At 40.4% G+C, this 17550-nt stretch overlaps 1 protein-coding gene across 1 annotated transcript in view; it reads right to left on the bottom strand.

Moving 5' to 3' along the window:
- Window positions 1–560: 560 nt before the first annotated feature.
- Window positions 561–17550, bottom strand: part of LOC138799211 (alpha-2-macroglobulin-like) — a 60825-nt gene continuing 43835 nt past the window's right edge. The window contains exons 27-37 of the mRNA XM_069980097.1: window positions 14971–15039; window positions 13484–13646; window positions 10883–11064; window positions 9183–9398; window positions 8938–9065; window positions 7366–7456; window positions 5224–5292; window positions 3972–4074; window positions 2304–2345; window positions 1264–1398; window positions 561–737 (exon numbers count right to left, since the gene is read on the bottom strand). Coding sequence (XP_069836198.1) covers window positions 712–737; window positions 1264–1398; window positions 2304–2345; window positions 3972–4074; window positions 5224–5292; window positions 7366–7456; window positions 8938–9065; window positions 9183–9398; window positions 10883–11064; window positions 13484–13646; window positions 14971–15039 — 1224 coding nt within the window. The 3' untranslated portion in view covers window positions 561–711. The remainder of the gene's footprint in view (window positions 738–1263; window positions 1399–2303; window positions 2346–3971; window positions 4075–5223; window positions 5293–7365; window positions 7457–8937; window positions 9066–9182; window positions 9399–10882; window positions 11065–13483; window positions 13647–14970; window positions 15040–17550) is intronic.

Here is a 17550-nt window from a genome sequence, read left to right as displayed (position 1 = left end):
TGTTGCAAAAATGCTAGTCTAACCTTGCTAAACACCCCACTAATCTTACTTCCTATCTGACTAATCTCACTTCCTATCTGACTAATCGAAATGGCAGCATGCAATGAAACAAGGAGACACAGAGAGCATTCTATCCAGCACAGTGAGTGAGCAGAAAATGGCATCCAGAACGCAGCACATTGACTTAAATGAGATGGTCATATGATTTTAGCAGTCACTAAGACCCCTACACCTCAGCAATGACATTTCTGACACTTCTATGTGCTCTGTTCAGTTCGAATTTGAGAAAATCGAGATATTCGTCTCGAACCAAACTTTTCTCGAACAGTTCGATCAACACTACTAAGCAGTAGATGAGGGTTCAAGTATGTGTGGAAAAGGAGTATGCCTTAACATTTCCCATTCTAAGATCATGAATGCAGTGACATCTAGAGGGTCTGATACTGTATACAGTATGTCCCCCAATTCTGGTCTGTGAATATTTACAATATTTCATTCATTTATATAACAAGTCCACATGTATACACGATCCTTTCACAAATTAAAGACATGAGACAAGATGAGTGTTAGCAGGGCACATTCACTTTATTAAGAATTGTTTATAAGACAAAAAAAATGATGGCATGCTGTATATGACCAGATGTTCTTTCTTCATTTACTAGTGCAGTTTCCATAAGAAGCCACAGGTGTATGATTTAATGTGACCCTTGATCAGTGGTTCCCTGCCTTCTTAAAACCTGTGGGGAAAAAAGTTAGATCAAACTGAAAAATTTATTTAGCCCTCTCTCGCTCTCTTTTTGTAATAAACATCTTCAGATTGCCTGTATTTCATAATTTTTAGATGAGCATAAAAACTGGACATAACAGTGTACATGAAAAACACAACAATTTGTTTTAGAATTCCACATCACAGCCAAGTCTATATTAGAGTGCCATAAAGGGTTTTGATGTGGTAACATGAACCAATGATCATTCTCCCCTAGAGATGAGCAAACCGGGCTCAGGTTCAAGTTGATCCGAACCCAAACGTTCGGCATTTGATTAGCGGGGGCTGCTAAACTTGGATAAAGCTCTAAGGTTGTCTGGGAAACATGGATACAGCCAATGACTATATCCATGATTTCCACATAGCCTTAGGGCTTTATCCAAGTACAGCAGCCACCGCTAATCAAATGCCGAAAGTTCGGGTTCGGATGGACTCGAGCATGCTCCAGGTTCGCTCATCTCTATTTTCCACTAGTAAAAGGTTTAGAGGATACAAACCTTGGAAGAAACACCACTTTGTTCCATGGATGCTGGAATCAAAACAGCAGCCTCTCTCTTCACATTGTTCCTTTGATATATTTGGGTATCCACAATCCTCTCTCTCAGCAGCAGATACTGCACAGTGAGCTACAACTGAATTTGGACAAATAATTTATATTCCATTAATAATAACCACCCCCATATAAGTGGTTAACTACCTACTAGGGGCATCCTTGGGATGTTACAGGGAATATCTACTTAATTGGGGGTGTGGTTTACCTACTGGGGCATTTACTTAATGAGGGTGACTTAGGGTGCATTTACACAGAAAGATTTATCTGACAGATTTTGGAAGCCAAAGCCAGGAATGGATTTGAAAAGAGGATAGATCCCAGTCTTTCCTTTATGACCTGATCCCTGTTTATAGTCTGTTCCTGGTTTTGGCTTTAAAGATCTGTCAGATAAATCTGTCTGTGTAAATGCACCATTACTGGGAGCATCTACTTAATTGGGGTGGGGGTTAACAACCTTATGGGGGCATATATTTACCACATGAGCTTGATATGCTACTTTTTTGTTGTTGTACCTCACGTGTAAAATACTGTATGGTAGGTGTGTACCTCCTTAGTTATTTTTCTACACAATTCTTACAAAAATTTTAATTTTTCCTCCCATTTTTCTACTCTGGTATTTAATCCACGATATTATGCCATAGATAAACAGGAGGGAAGTAGACTAATGGATGGCTTCCAGGGGCACTCTTATCCTTCAGGAGCCAAGAAATGCCCAAGTCCAATGGAAAATGAACAACTCTTTTATGAAGCATAGAGTCCATTTTACCAATAGAAGAGTTGCTGTTCATTTTTTGTGGATCCTAAAGGGAAAAGGACCTTTGGAAGCCATCCATTTGTCTATTTCCTTTTAGTTGACCTACTTACTGGCCCAAGGATGGTGCAACTATATTCTCAAAATACGATTGTACAGTGTTGCTACTTATATTATTGCTAAAACCACTGATATTATACCCAAATACAAAATAACCAGGAAGAATTCCTTACCTGCGCTGCATGGGGCGCTATACTCGGCCACTGTGTGCTCATCTAGAATAGAAATATATATGAAATATAATTTATGAACAGACAGTCACTGTGACATGAACAGACATTCTAAATAACTAGTTCACCAACAAATTAGAAAGATGAACATTAGTGGGGTATTCTGCATTTTCATAAAATCATACAAAATACAGGTTTATCTACCTTTAACTTTTCTTTAGCTTAGGTTTCAATTTCTCATGAATCCAATCCAATATGCTATCAGAATATTTTAAAGCCTTTATTTATGGAGGTGTCCTTGCTAACATATTAACTTGTAAATCCCAGGGGTAATTAGCAATAAAAAAAAAAGCTAAAATGTCCCCATAATGTATTTTATGGAGAGAATAAAAAAAATAAAAAAGGATAAACAGAAAAAATAGGAACAAAGAGCCCAAACTATAACTTCTGGTCCACCAAAATAAAAAAAGTTAAAAAACAAACAAACACATTTTCCCAGAATGTGAATGATAAATTGTGGCCATAAAGGGAACAGGTCAAAAAATGCTAAAAAATACTATCTAATCTATCTACAGAATTTTATAGACTAAGGCAGACTCATATATCTTTGTGGATATATGAAGAAATCCAGTTTAACTTGTAACTTATCAATTGGGAACTTTGGAGACCAGTAGGCAGTGTCACTCCATGATAGAACAGCCCATTGGACACTGCAATGAAATATTTAGATGAAACAATGTGATTATTATTATTATTATTATTATTTTTAACTGAAATCTCTGATCTTTCTAAGTTTAAAAGATAACATGATGCTGAAATGTGAATATAAGAATAGCATAGGAATAAATCCCTATGTGCCACAGATTAATTCTTTGGGCATTCCTAAAGAAAAAAAATAAAAAGAGGTCTGCCCATTAACTGGGGAAACCAGTATAAACTTGAACTGGGTAAGAACTGTACTATTTTTTTCTCTCTTTTTTTTTTACTTTGTTTTAGGCTATGTTCACACGCTGTATAAGACCGGCCGTTCTGGGCCACGGAACGGCCGGTCTCAGAAAAGATCTTCCGGATAATCGTTAGTGCCGCCTAGTTCTGATGCGTGCGCATCCGTGCGCGCCCACATCATAACTCCCCACTGCACACAATGGAGCATGCGGCTGGAGCCGCTCGTTCCACTGTGTCCACTGACAGGGTTTTCTGCGGCTGCTATTCAATGAATAGCGGCCGCAGAAAATTGACATGTCAGTTTCTTGCGGCGCCGCTAGGGATCCAGGCCGGAGTGTATACTATTTGTGTACACTCCAGCCGGGATTCCATAGACGGCAACGTATATTTTCGTATTAATCATGGCCGTTGTTGCAATTGACAACAACGGCCGTACTTTTACGAAGATATACGTTGTGTGAACATCGCCTTATACTGTATCACATTGGGGACAGCCTTATACATTAAACTTACAAAGACACTGTATAACAGTACAGCATATGGGGGGGGGTGGGGGTGGCAGAAGGTGTAGCACAGCTCACCAACCAATATAAAGCCGGGTCTGGCTATAAGTGCTAAATATGACCAGTATAGACCTGGTGGTCTATTGAGATTATCTACCTGGCCAAACAGTATTCTGAAAAATGGAATGAATATGACTAGTGATTTGTTTTATATTCCACATACCTGGATCATAGTAATCAAAAACCACAGCAATGGCCGGCTGCAGATTCTCTACCAGAGCTTCTTGTTCCAGAGTAAAGACGAAACTTACAGGATCATGTGTGAGCTACAAAGAGCCAAATGGGGTGAATAAATGTATGTACAAAGAGGCTGGTTACTTTTCAAGAGATTTACAAAGGCAATACATTTAAAGTGTCACTGTCGTTTCAATTTTTTTTGCAGAAATCAATAGTCCAGGCGATTTAAAGAAACTTTGTACTTGGGTTTATTAGGCAAATATGCTATTATCTGCATTTAAAAAGCCTTTCCCCAGGTCCCCCCCTCCTCTCCTTTCTGTCATCCACTGCTCAGAATCAGGAAATCTCAACTGTTTTACAGCAGTCGGGCGCTGTGTAATCTATGGAGAGGGGAGGGGAGATTAGTCACCAGCAGAGAGCAAAGAACAAAGAATTACACATCTTTACACAAATAATATTTTTAGATTGAGGCTATGTACACACACTGTATTTTTGCTCAGTATTTTTTAACCAAAACTAAAAGTGGATTGAAAACGCAGAAAGGCTATGTTCACACACTGTTGAAATTTAGTGGATGGCCGTCATCTATTGGAAAATAATTACCGTTATTTTAAAACAATAGCCATTGTTTCCCATTAAATGATGGACAGGAAGAAACAGGCAGGAGAGGAAGAAAATAGAAAACATAGAGCGGGAAGAAAATGCGCTGCAGTGCATCTTTTCCTGACTCCCGATCGATAAGGGTATGAACACTCAGACCCGGACTGATCAAAACTTTTGACATGTCTCTATGACATATTGAAATTTTTTTGATACTACAGGTACACTTTAAGACTACATTCAGACTATGTAAAAACAGCAGCCGCTGTCTGAGATGTTCATCCGAATGATACTGCAGTATTGGCCGGATAAACATCACTTCATCTTAATTGGAATGCGGCCACAATCGGGTGTACCCACACTCCAATTAGCCATAGCACACAATGTAAAGTAAGGCCGGGAGCCGTACTTTACATTGAGTACATGGGCTATTTTGTGTAGCCGCTGTTCACTGAATATCGGCCGCACAAAATAGACATGTCAGTTTTCTGTGCGGCCGCACCGTACTGCTGCCGTTTTTCCATAGAAAATAATGTTAAACTACTGTCAATAAACAGCGGTCGTATATTTATTTAAGAAATACAGTGTGTGAATGTGGCCTAAAGGTTTTGATAGGTTTACTTTATTTTGTTTCTTACCTTTTCCAAATAAATGGAAATTTTGTCCACTGATAACTCTGTTCTCTCCACTAGAGGATTTTTCTTCAGCTAACCAAAATAAAAAGACATTTTATGTGAAAGTAACTCTTAGAAGGATAGCAACTATCAGGGACAGCGACAAAAACAGTGTTGTTGTTATTATTATTATTATTATTATTATTATTATTATAATTAGTTTTTATGTTTTGCTAAATATTAATGTGGACCTGTAAGCAGGTTTGCAAACAAAGTTCAGTTTGGCACTCTGGTAATCCACAGTGGTGCACGTAGATAGGAACCAGTCCCACGTGAACAATATTAATAAACTTTTCGGCACTCAATCAAATTCACTTGTAATATTTGTTGCATCTTTAACCCCTTAAGGTCAAAGCCAATTTTCGTTTTTGCACTTTTTCCACTCTATGTTTAAAAGGCCATAGTGCTTGCATTTTTTCACCTAGAGACCCATATGAGCCCTTATTTTCTGCAACACCAATTGAACTTTGCAATAACAGACTTTATTTTCCCATAAAATATACTGCGAAACCGGAAAAAAATCATTTGCGCTGTCAAATTGAAAAGAAGGAAACTTTTTTTTATTTCAGGGAGTTTCATGTTTACGCCGTTCACCCTGGGGTAAAACTGACTTGTTATATATGTTCCTCAAGTCACGATTACGATTAAAACGATATGTAACATACTGTATATAACTTTTAGTTTATTTGATGGCTTGTAAAAAATTCAAACCATTGTTCAAATACAAATATATGTTCCTTAAAATCGCTCCATTCCCATGCTTTTAAAGTTTTTATCCTTTGGTCTATGGGGCTGTGGGAGGTGTCATTTTTGGCGCCATGACATGTACTTTCTATCGGTACCTTGATTGCACATATGCGACTTTTTGATTGCTTTTTATAACATTTTTCTGGATTTGATGCGACCAAAAATAACAAAACATTTTTACTTTTATTTTTACATTAACTAGAAGTCCCCCTGGGGGACTTGTATATACACATCACTGATCTCTCCTAGAGATCAATACTGTGTATATACACAGCAAAAATCCATCAGATCAGTGATAGATTGCTTTGGCCTGCTGCAGGCCAGCAGTGCAATGTATTACCGAGCCGGGGTCAGCGCCATTGCGACGCTGAGTCCCGACCCGGCCAGAAGAATGGATCTTACGCCCCGCAATCGCATCGCAAACCTTGGGGTTTGGTCCTGTGACATTGGGGTTACAGGGCCATTCTATGGCCCTCCTTCCCTGCTTGCGCACGCTTTGCGGGGCTAGCGGTCGCTGACCGACAGTGTGGAGTTAGTATAGGGACTCATGGGAACCAGGGGACCTGCACATAGTACATGGGGGCAATATGGTTTGATCAGCTTATACACCAACATCCTGGCGTTGGTTTTTAAATGTAGCCGAGAGGCATTAGTGTCAGCCATAGGTGTGAGGTGCAGCAGCTCCTTCTCTCCATGTCCTGCCTTTCTCTTGAGGCCCATACAAAAGTAGAGGAGGGGAGTCCATTGTAGAAAGTCCCGGCTGCTGCTGTAAGTGCCGGGGGGGGGGGGGGGTCTCTACTTAGATCAGGGGTAGGGATCCTTTGGCCCTCCACCTATTGCAAAACTACAATTCCCATGATGCCTGGACAGCCAAAGCTAAAGCAGAGCGGCACGGACATCAAAGCCAACAGCCTGGCAAGCTGTCGGCCATTCCTAACAAAGCCTTCACTTAATTCTTACTGTAAATTTGCTCATCCCTACTGATAACTAGCAGTTTCTAGATTGGACTTGAGCTAATAGGCATACTGTAGGTAGGAGAAGGGGCTGGGAAAACCCTGGGTACCTAAAAAGCAAATGGAGCTGAATTTTGGACACACTGTTGCATTTTACAACAAAAAGAGCAATATTTTACAGTGATTGTGCCATTAAAATAATGCTAATTTAATGCCATGTGTCAACCTAGCCTATTAGTGACCTAATCAGATGATTTATGTCATTACAAAGCTTGTCTTTGAAAAAAAAAAAAAAAAAAAGTTGGATTCTGGTCAGTATTATGAAGGTTAGCATACAGAACAATCTTTTTTTCCTATCAACAAATACGTTTACAGCCTGATAAATAGTTGATTTTATGCTTCTCACCTTTCTCACACTTTCCTTATCAGGAACATAACCAGACACAGGCTCAACTACAATCATTGCCATATTGGTGTTTGCCCGTTTTCCTGAATAGCTATATAAAAATTGGAAAGAAAATTTAGGAGAAGAGCAACAGATGATAATATAGTCGAATGACCCTCTGGGATAACATGGACACATTTATGTTATTTTGTATAAATTACTCATAATAAACTTCAATATTTAGTTTTTAATAAAAAAGATAAGGAGCTCGTTATAAATCAAATCTGAGCCAAATTCGTTCAAAATCCCAGCAGCTTTGGTGCATATATATTAAGGATTGGCTACTGTATATTTTCCTGTGGATTCTGAAAAAGAAATAAGTTAATTTAAAAAGTAAATGGGGGAGATTTATCAAACTGGTGTAAAGTGAAACTGGCTCAGTTGCTTCTAACAACCAATCAGATTCCACTTTTCCTTCCTCACAGATTCTTTGGAAAATGAAAAGTGGAATCTGATTGGTTGTTAGAAGCAACTGAGCCAATTCTACTTTACACCATGTTTGATAAATCTCCCCTAATGTGTCTAAAAGCAGCCAAATATTTTGCTTAAGATCCATAGATAATCTACAGAAAAATGATAGCCCAGCACATATATGGTAGAAAAACCTCTGTAAGTAATAAAGTAAGCTTTACTGCTAATGTATCAAAAATCTTGATATACATGTGTCTTTTTTCAACGATACTATGTAAATAAAGCTTCAAGGTATCAGTGCAGTGGCGTAGCTACTATAGAGGCAGGGTAGGCAGCTGCTATGGGGCCCGTGGGGGAGGGGGACCCAGGGATGCATAGGGAAGATCAGAGCCATACTGTGTCCTTCTGCTTAACCCCTTATGTACTGCAGTGTGTAAGTGACCCAGTGCTCACTTACATGCTGCAACACAAAAAAGGGTTAACAAGCACAAAGCAAGGAGATGTCTGCTTCACTGTTCTGATAACCCCTTACCTCTGTTCTCCAGCTGCTGGGAAATGTGCAGAGCAACTTGCAGAGGTCAGGGGTTATCAGTGCACAAACAATGAAGCAGAGATCTCCGTGTCTTGTGCTTTTTTACCCTTTTTTTTGTGTTACAGCATGTAAATGAACACTGGGTCACTTACACACTGCATTACATAAGGGCTTAAGTAGAAGGCAGTCTGCTCCTGCACCTATGTATTGAACCCACCAGCTGATGGGCTAATATATAACCTGTCTGGGCTCCAGTATGCTTTTCCGGAGCTAGAGAAGCAGACCGGAGCCCAGACGGGTAATGCATTAGCCTGGCAGCTGGCAGGTTAATTGGGCAGGGGCTACATTCTTGCAGCAGATGAAAATCTACTGCAAGAATAAAGAGCCGTAGGGATTGATACTACACAGTATTGCAGCAGATTTCACTGCGGTACATGTGAAACTGGCCTTATTGAAGAAGAACAACAACACAATAATAGCATGGCCCTATGCAGCAAAACAAAATGTCATTTTACCGGCTATTTTTGGTTATGTGACATATTACCACTATGTTTATGGTAACCCCTAATTCCAGGCATCTTTCAGCTCACCTGACATCGATATGCACATCGAACCTTTTCTGAGAAGCATGGCTGCAGGTAGACGGCTCAGTGCTTACATTGAAGGAGAAGTATCCTTTTACTGATTCCGCAGGCAAAACAGTGTAATGTAAATGTGACTGCAAACAGGATGACATATCAAAAGTCAACATTCATCAACAATATTTCATGGTTCACTTAGTAATATTGTTCTTATGTGTCAAAATTTTTATGGAATTCTAAAGAGCTGTTTCTACCTGTACATAGACGAAGCCGTTGCCTATAGCGCTAACAGTATATTCTCCAGGGATTTCTGAAAGGTCGACTGTTTGTACAAGAAGACTTCTGCTTTTGTCCACATGAACAATTTTTTCGAAACCGGACTTTGACTTTATTGTCACTGTTGAATCCCCCTTCTTGTGGCTAATGGCTTTGGCGTATTTAGCAAGAGCTTGAAGAGCTATGGTTGTGTCCTAGAGAACCAAAGGAAAATGAAGAAAAAGAAATTAGACATTTGTAAAATTTGAATTTCGCAGGGCTGTGTGTTTATGATGCTGCAGGGTTGTGCATGTGTGGGTACAATGTATTCTCATGGAGAGTGTTAAAGGGGCCCTGTCATTTCAATAAACTTTGACCCTTTCCCTGCCTTATACAACCAGGGAAGTTTATTAACATGAAATATGTTTTTCCTCTTTCAGTGGTCTAAACCAGGGGTGCGTCTTACGTAAATGAGATTGTTTGGAAACATCAGCTGTAAGGCGGATGGGCAGTGTTATGGAACATGCACCAGCCTGCCACTGTATCTGGAAACGGAGAGATGGGAGCGGCATCTGGACCATGTGCATCTGCGACATTGCAAGTGTATTACTTGCTTGCAATTATTATAGGGAGAGACTGGTGCACGTGTAAGGTGAATGGCGACAAACTCACTCGGACCGCTGAGTAATGTTGGGAGAATGTTACTGATGATAATTCAGCAACACAACCACAAACTACAGGAGGATGTTTACAACATGGGGGATACCACCTACTTGGAGGGGTAGCAAGGAGATTACCTACAGGGCGATGACTACACCATGGGGATACTACATATTGGTAAGGACTACCAGGGGGGTAGTCTACAATATGGGGGCACAGTGGATGCTTATACTGTATAAGCTAAAATGTTTATTAGGCGGAGACAAGTTGGGTTCGGGAGAAGTCTTCAAGTGGGTTGAATGGAGTAAAAGGTAAAGTGAGCGATTCTGATCAGAGAAGAGGTTTTCATATATATCTATTATTGGTCTACGTATACTGCATTTTGCTAAAGTATGGTGGTATTTGTCATTATGAAGTGGAAATGGTAGTGGTCATGGTGTGGTCAAAACAGGTGTTTATTATATATTTTTTATTTTAGAAAATTTATTCCATATACATCAATATAAAAAAGAACCCCAAATGAAATACAATTATACATTTTTTTTTAACCCTCTCCCACCCCCCACCCCCTTAGAGTAATCGGAAGCAACTTAACAACCAGATTTATCAAGTTTATACCTTGTTACATCTCTCATTATTTTCCCAATCCTATGGAGTTGATCCTTGCGCGGCGCCCCCAATATCTTAACAAACACTAACTTCCTTACCGCCACCCTTCTGTGTTTTTTATGTACTGTTATTACAGGTAACATTGTTGGTTTACTGGATTTAGTCAGTAACAGTGTGATGGTATGGTAATAAATGTGGTGATAATATGGTAACAATATATATTTGTCAATACTAATCCCCTATTCATGCTGTTCTGGGGTCACTTCCACACACTAACCCGGGCTGTACCTGGTTCACCAGCTATGTTAACTTGTATGTTTAACTTGTATCATTATGTAAAACTGTTATAATGACTGTGTATTGAAGGATGACATATCTAATCTAATGGTTTCCACAAGTTAAAAAAGAGTCATTTGGAAAATAAGGTAACCTGAGAAGAGTAGAATCCACCCCATGGATTTTGCTGGGTCACAATCCAACGGACGATATCGCTGCTATCTTCCAGATTCTTGATGGTTGTTGTCTTCTCAGAAAGTAAGGCCAGAAGAACATATGAGGCTGTTTCTATTTCTCCTTCCGTATATAAGTTTGTTTCCCAGTGTCTCGATCCTTCTATATGTGGAAGGACATTAAACATTTTACAAATGTGTTCTAAAAATATGTAATTATTGGTTTCATTTTAAAAGGTTCTCCTATTTAAGCATGCTATCCCCTATCTAGAGATATTGGATAACATGTAGATCAGTAGAGGTCTGACCACTGGGCCATCAAACAGAGGGAACTTGTACCCTGGAATGAAGCAATACTAGAGAATTAAAGCCTCTTACCTCCGCCAAGAACATATTCAGGTGCTTAGCATAATGAAATTTGGTGTCATAGCACCCATTATACACTGCTCATAAAATAAAGGGAACACTCAAATAACACTTCCTAGATCTGAATGAATGAAATATACTCATTGAATACTTTGTTCTGTGCAAAGTTGAATGTGCTGACTGCAAAATCACACAAAAATCATCAATGGAAATCACATTTATTAACCAATGAAGGTCTGAATTTGGAGTCACACACAAAATTAAAGTGGAAAAACACACTACATGCTTTGAGTGGTCATGATGTGGTTAAAGTATGTGTTTGGTTTACTGGATTTGCTGTATTGCCTCATTTTTTTTTATATGAGTGATGTTATGTCCTTAAAATAAGTCAAAATGAGGCTCAGTGTGGTGTGTGGCCTCCACGTGCCTGTATGACCTCCCTACAACGCCTGGGCATGCTCCTGATGAAGTGGCAATGGTATCCTGAGGGATCTCCTCCCAGACCTGGACTAAAGCATCCACCAACTCTTGGACAGTCTGTGGTGCAATGTGACATTGGTGGATGGAGCGAGACATGATGTCCCAGATGTGCTCAATCAGATTCAGGTCTGAGGAATTAGCAGGCCTGTCTATAGCTTCAATGCCTTCATCTTGCAGTAACTGCTGACACACTCCAGCCAAATAAGGTCTAGCATTATCCTGCATAAGGAGGAACCCAGGGCCAACCGCACAAGCATAAAGTCTCACAAGGTGTCTGAGGATTTCATGTCGGTACCTAATGGCAGTCAGGCTACCTCATGCGGTCCTCCATAGAAATGCCACCCCTCCCCATTACTGATTCATAATGAAGGATTGTCATAATGAAGGATGTTGCAGGCAGCAGATTGGTCTCCACAGCATCTTCAGACGCTGTCACGTATGTCATACCTGCTCTCGTCCGTGAAGAGCACAGGGCAACAGTGGTGAATCTGCCAATCTTGGTGTTCTGTGGTAAATGCCAATCACCCTGTATGGTGTTGGACTGTAAGCAAAATACAGACTTGTGGAAATTGGGCACTCATTCCACCTCCTGGAGTCAGTTTCTGACAGTTTGAGCAGGCACATTGATATTAGTGCCCTGCCGGAGGTAATTTTATGTAGTTTTGTCTAGAATTAAAAACCTGGACTGCCATGCAACCCTATTGTCTTTAATTATCAACCCCTTTGGGTCATCGCCCCTCGGTAGGCCTATCAAGGCTAAGTCAAAATCTCATTCCCCTGAGCCAATGGGCTCTCTCCTTCAAAAGGCAATGAACCCCTTAAGTCTATAAGTAGGAATGGAGGTGCTCAGAGTAGTCTAGGGTGGAATTGGAGGAGTGCAGACTGCTATGTGTTCCTGTTTCCTGAGTTTCAGTAGTATGCAGCGCTAAAGCACCTGAGGGGCAACTACCTGTGAGGAGCCTTCCTGTTCTCATTGTGGGGTCTATCGTCTTTTAAGTCAAGTCTCAGGTCAGAGGTTGGAGAAGTTTAGTCTTGCTAAAAGGGACCCCCCTGCAGTTGCTGTGTTCCTCTTTCCAGCCTCTAGAAAAGGATGGCTGTTGCCAGGTTCCAAGTTGGTGCCAGTACTCCTGTGTGCTCTCCACAGGTCTTATGTGACAGCAAGGGCAGATCTCTTGTCTGCAGTCTGCAGCCAAACCAAAGCTGTAAAGGCTCTCGCCAGCAGAGTCACTGACAGGCTGGGCAGGTACTTCCTGCAGCGGCACAATGACACAGGAAGCCAGGAGAAAGAGAAGACAAGAGGCTGACAGAAAGCTGATGGTGCTGCACTGCCGGGCCACTGGGGCAGGTAAGTATGACTTCTTTATTATTTTCTCACCCACCCCTGCTTGCCCTGGAATCTTTTATTTGATTGGAGTTCTCCTTTAATGACTGCATAGTTTTAATCCTAATCTGACATTAAAATCAGAATGAGAATTGTGTATAATTAATAAGCTTCATAGCATAGGTTTCCATTGCTGAGCAGCTGCATGCAAGCCCTAAGTCAACAAGCACAATGCCAAGTGTAATAAGGAATGGTGTAAAGCACATCACCACTAGACACTGGAGCAGTGAATACTTGTTCTGTGGAGTGAGTCATTACACTTCTCTACAGTGCAGCCTGTTTGGTGAATGCAAGAAGAACATGTTATACCTGTTATCTTGGTATATGTAAGAGAGAAGAAGAAATTTATACTCACCTTTCTTTTCAGCACTCTCATCCAGTTTCTTCAGTATCTGATCTCTTAGCTCACTGTCTCCTGATAAGGTGAAGGCATATGCCAGGAGAGCCTGGGTGTGCACCGATGTAACACTGTCCACTGATTTCCTCAGACAGCTCAGGGCATTTTCCACAATACTTCCCTGAATCAACAACATAGCACAATTGTCATAGACATACTAGCACACTTGCATAGTATAAAGCATGCTTTCTTTGATAGTACTCATCAACACAATGCATTGTATAGAAATTCTAATAACCGTGGACTGGCATTGTATTATTATGACAGCCACCATTAAAATAAATGGCCAACTATACAACACATGGGTAGATCAGGTTTGCCATAAACCTTATTAAACGTAATAATTTAACGGCAATTGATACATTTGTTAGTTTCGGATAATTATTTCCTTTCTTTATATAGCGCTAACTTATTCTGCAGCATTGAATGTATAGATTGTCGTCACTTAAAAAGTCCCTGTCACCATTTGGGCTCACAATCTAAATTTACCATTTGCTTTGTAGGAAACCAATACAAACAAGCTCCTTGCAGATTTTATCCTTGGTGAGATTTTAATCCAGGGCCCCAATGCTCAGATTCAACTCGAAAAGAAGGTGAGTTGAGGTTGTATGACAATTACCGGCCGTGCCACAGTATCTGTAGTGTGGCCAAGAACTGCACGGTAAAAGGTATAGAAATTGCTGTAAATTGCCTTAGGCTCGTGAAGCACATAAAAAATCTATGCGTCAACTGTAACTGTAAAATTGGGGCAATCAATATTTTTGTGCCACAAGGGTCTCACATAGCTGCAGTATATGCACAAGAACCCTATGGCCAATTTCTGTTAAAAAATTTGTCAGATTTTATAGGAAACTGATATCAACTTTTTGTCCTTAAAAGTGCTTTGTGCATAAAAGTTTAAACTTTTTCCTTTTGCACCACTTACACCACTTACTTATAAAAGTTATTTTTCTTTTCCGCTTGGTAGAAAACTTTCTATCAAGTTTCTTATTTTTCCTTGGGCTTATAGAAAGATCTTTACAAACTATTTTTCATAAATTCATTTAGGGTATAAGCACACTGAGCAATTCTCGAGGAATTGTAGCTGAAAGATTTCTGCTTGAAATTCCTCGCCTATTCTGCTCTGGCAGAATAGGAGCTGAATTTGAGCAGAATTTAAGTGGAAATAGAGCAGAATACAAGCGGATTTAAAGCAGAATTTCAAGTCCCATTAACTTCTATAGGATTCCTCTAGCGGAATCCACCCAAAGAATCGAGATGTCAATTCTCCGGGCGGAAACGCGGATTCCGCGCAGAATTCCAGACGGAAATTGACTGTGTGCACGGGCAGTCGGAAATCTCAGTGTTCTCTATGGAAAGGAGCAATGTTGCATTTACACGGGCGGAATTCTGTGTGCTCAGTGTGCATATACCCTTAGAAAGTAAAAGAGCATTGAGTGACTTACATTGTACACAACATGATGTTCCAGGAGAGCAATTGCGATGTAGGCCGTGCGCGGCACTAGATCATCTGCCTAAAGTTAAAAAAATAAAATAAAATTGAGGAATGTTCGGATATGTTTTATCATTATGGTGAAATGATTTAAAGGTTAGTCAGGCTCGAATAGTTATATTGACCTTAAGGACTTTCAAAGATTCAGTTTGGCTGGTCCAACTAACTTCAGTAAAAAAGTTTAGTTCAGACCTAACTAGTTTGACTTGAACCGTAAGTTTTCACTCACCTTAAAACCAATATATAACACAGTCTTAGGCTATGTTCACACTACGTATGAGTCCGGCCGTAGTTCGTACACAGCCGTACATGTGCGGCTGAAAGTACGGCCGTGGGAAAAATAGACATGCGGCCGGATCGCGAACATGCGGACGAACCGTGAACATACACCCGTAGTAGAGTTATGCTTCCCTAGCTTGTTTCGAAGCGATCTGAGGCAGGTCATTTACTTGGAAATCTTCGCCCAGTCCAATAAAACACACAGAACCTTTTGGATCGAAAAATCACGTTCAATTTGGCTGAAATAAGTACTCCGTACAGGACCGCATGGAAATCCACGGCCGTGAGTTGGAACATTTCCGTCCTCAAAGAATGGTCTTGTTCTTTTTTCACTGCGCCGTATACGATCCGGCCGTAAGCTCATACGTAGTGTGCATTTTGCGGCCGTATATCGTATACTTTCAAGCGAATGCATCAACCTCAAAACTATGTGCGTATATTCGCGGTTCGCACTATGGCCAGAAAGATACGTAGTGTGAACAAAGCCTTAAAGCCCTAAAAGCACTGTATAAGACTGTTAGGTCACAAACTATTGTATCTAAGCACTTTTGAGTCACTGAGCTGAGAGGCGGAGCAGGACATCGCCAGATGGGTGAAAAAACAGGGGTACAACACCGTTAGCAAAATATGACAGCCGCAGGCGTGGGAACTCTTAAAAACCCTTTTAGACAAGTTTAATGGCAACGTTATGGCAATGTGTATGGCTATAGGTGAACAGATGGTACGTGATGGTAACTAACAGCTTGTTTAAAGATACTAGAAGATTTTTTTTTTTTACCTTTTTGGTGGCGGATGCCCACTGGTTCTTATATACACATAAAGGTATCAGAAAAAGCAATGGGTTTTTCCAAGTTTTCCAAAAAAGTATCCCATTTTAGGGAACAGCAATATGACTGGCATTCTAGAAAAATGCGACAGAAAAACCTATATAGCAGGAGGAAGGATGAACATGGTGCAATTTCAATCAAAATGTCTTTACTCCTAATCAAGATGTCCACAGGAACACCAACATGTCTCAGACGCACAGGCATTTGGTCATGGCATGATTAACGGCCTGTGTGCCCGAAACATGTTAGTGTTTCCGTGGATATCTTGATTATACATTTTACTCAATAAAGACATTCGGATTGAAATTTCACCATATTGTTGGACTGCTCCTTCTTCCTCCTGTTTTAGTTTGGGTTGCCATTACCAAGCAACAAGTCTGTGCACAGCTGAATCTCGAGCTGATTTGGTGAGCTGTATCTAAAACCTCTATATACTGCTTTTTCACAACAAATAGTAAATCAGAAGGAAAAAACATTTTACACTTGAATTTGTGATTAAATAGACTGTGGGCTAAAGTGACTCAAAACTCCTTCTGTACTCTTTTTCACAAGTGTACTACAGTGTTCTGGTTTTTTTTAGTGTATCACAAAAATGGTGGAACTATCCTTCACAGAGTTCTTCTAACACCTGCTATCTCTAAAGTAGCTGCTTAAATGGTTGCTATGTGCATAAGTTTTTATGGTGCTTCTGACATCACCTATATATTACCTCCTGATTCAATGGAAAATGTGATCATATCTCTGTCTTTCTGCCATATGGCTAATGCTATTTTGTTAGCTTCAGTCAAACATGAGTATGTCTATGAATCTGTTCACCCATGTGTATGTGTCTATGTCTATGTCAATCTGTGTTTGTTGCTTTGCTTATCTTCGTGTCTTTGTCTATGTACTGTATTACATGTGTTAGAGGTCTTTAATGTACATGTGTGTTGAAGCTTCTGTAACTGGAGGTGACCTCTTAGTCTATGTTCATCAGCTGCATTGCTTGCACCAGGAATCTGGGGTCAAAGTCCCAGATTTTTAATATGGTGCTCCAGATGCATTCAGTTGCATCTTCATGTTCCAGACACAAATGCAGTCAAATGTAATGGTGAAACACTCGGCCATTAGCCTCCTTCACTTCTATTCACAATGATAGGCTGCAGGTACTTCAGTTTTAAGGCCTATGAGCTGGTAGCCCAGAATCCCAGCAGTGACTGGTAGGATGATGTGCTATCTCGTAAGCGACAGGACTGAAGACATTGGGCATTGGGAGAACAGTCTGGGAAATGTGCAGTCAATGAGGAATGAGTCAAAAAGACGACCAACTAACAAGCTTTAGCTCGTTTGTTGTTTTAGCGCTGATACAGGGTGACCCCGGCCTGTTCTGCTAAAAATTATCCCGTATGGAGCCCTTACGCATGGTGCATCCTGTACCATGTGTGTTC

This window comes from Dendropsophus ebraccatus, chromosome 8 (assembly GCF_027789765.1).
Source record: "Dendropsophus ebraccatus isolate aDenEbr1 chromosome 8, aDenEbr1.pat, whole genome shotgun sequence".
NCBI lineage: Eukaryota > Metazoa > Chordata > Amphibia > Anura > Hylidae > Dendropsophus > Dendropsophus ebraccatus.
The sequence above is the reverse complement of the archived record's forward strand: the minus strand, read 5'-3'. Positions and strand labels throughout refer to the sequence as shown.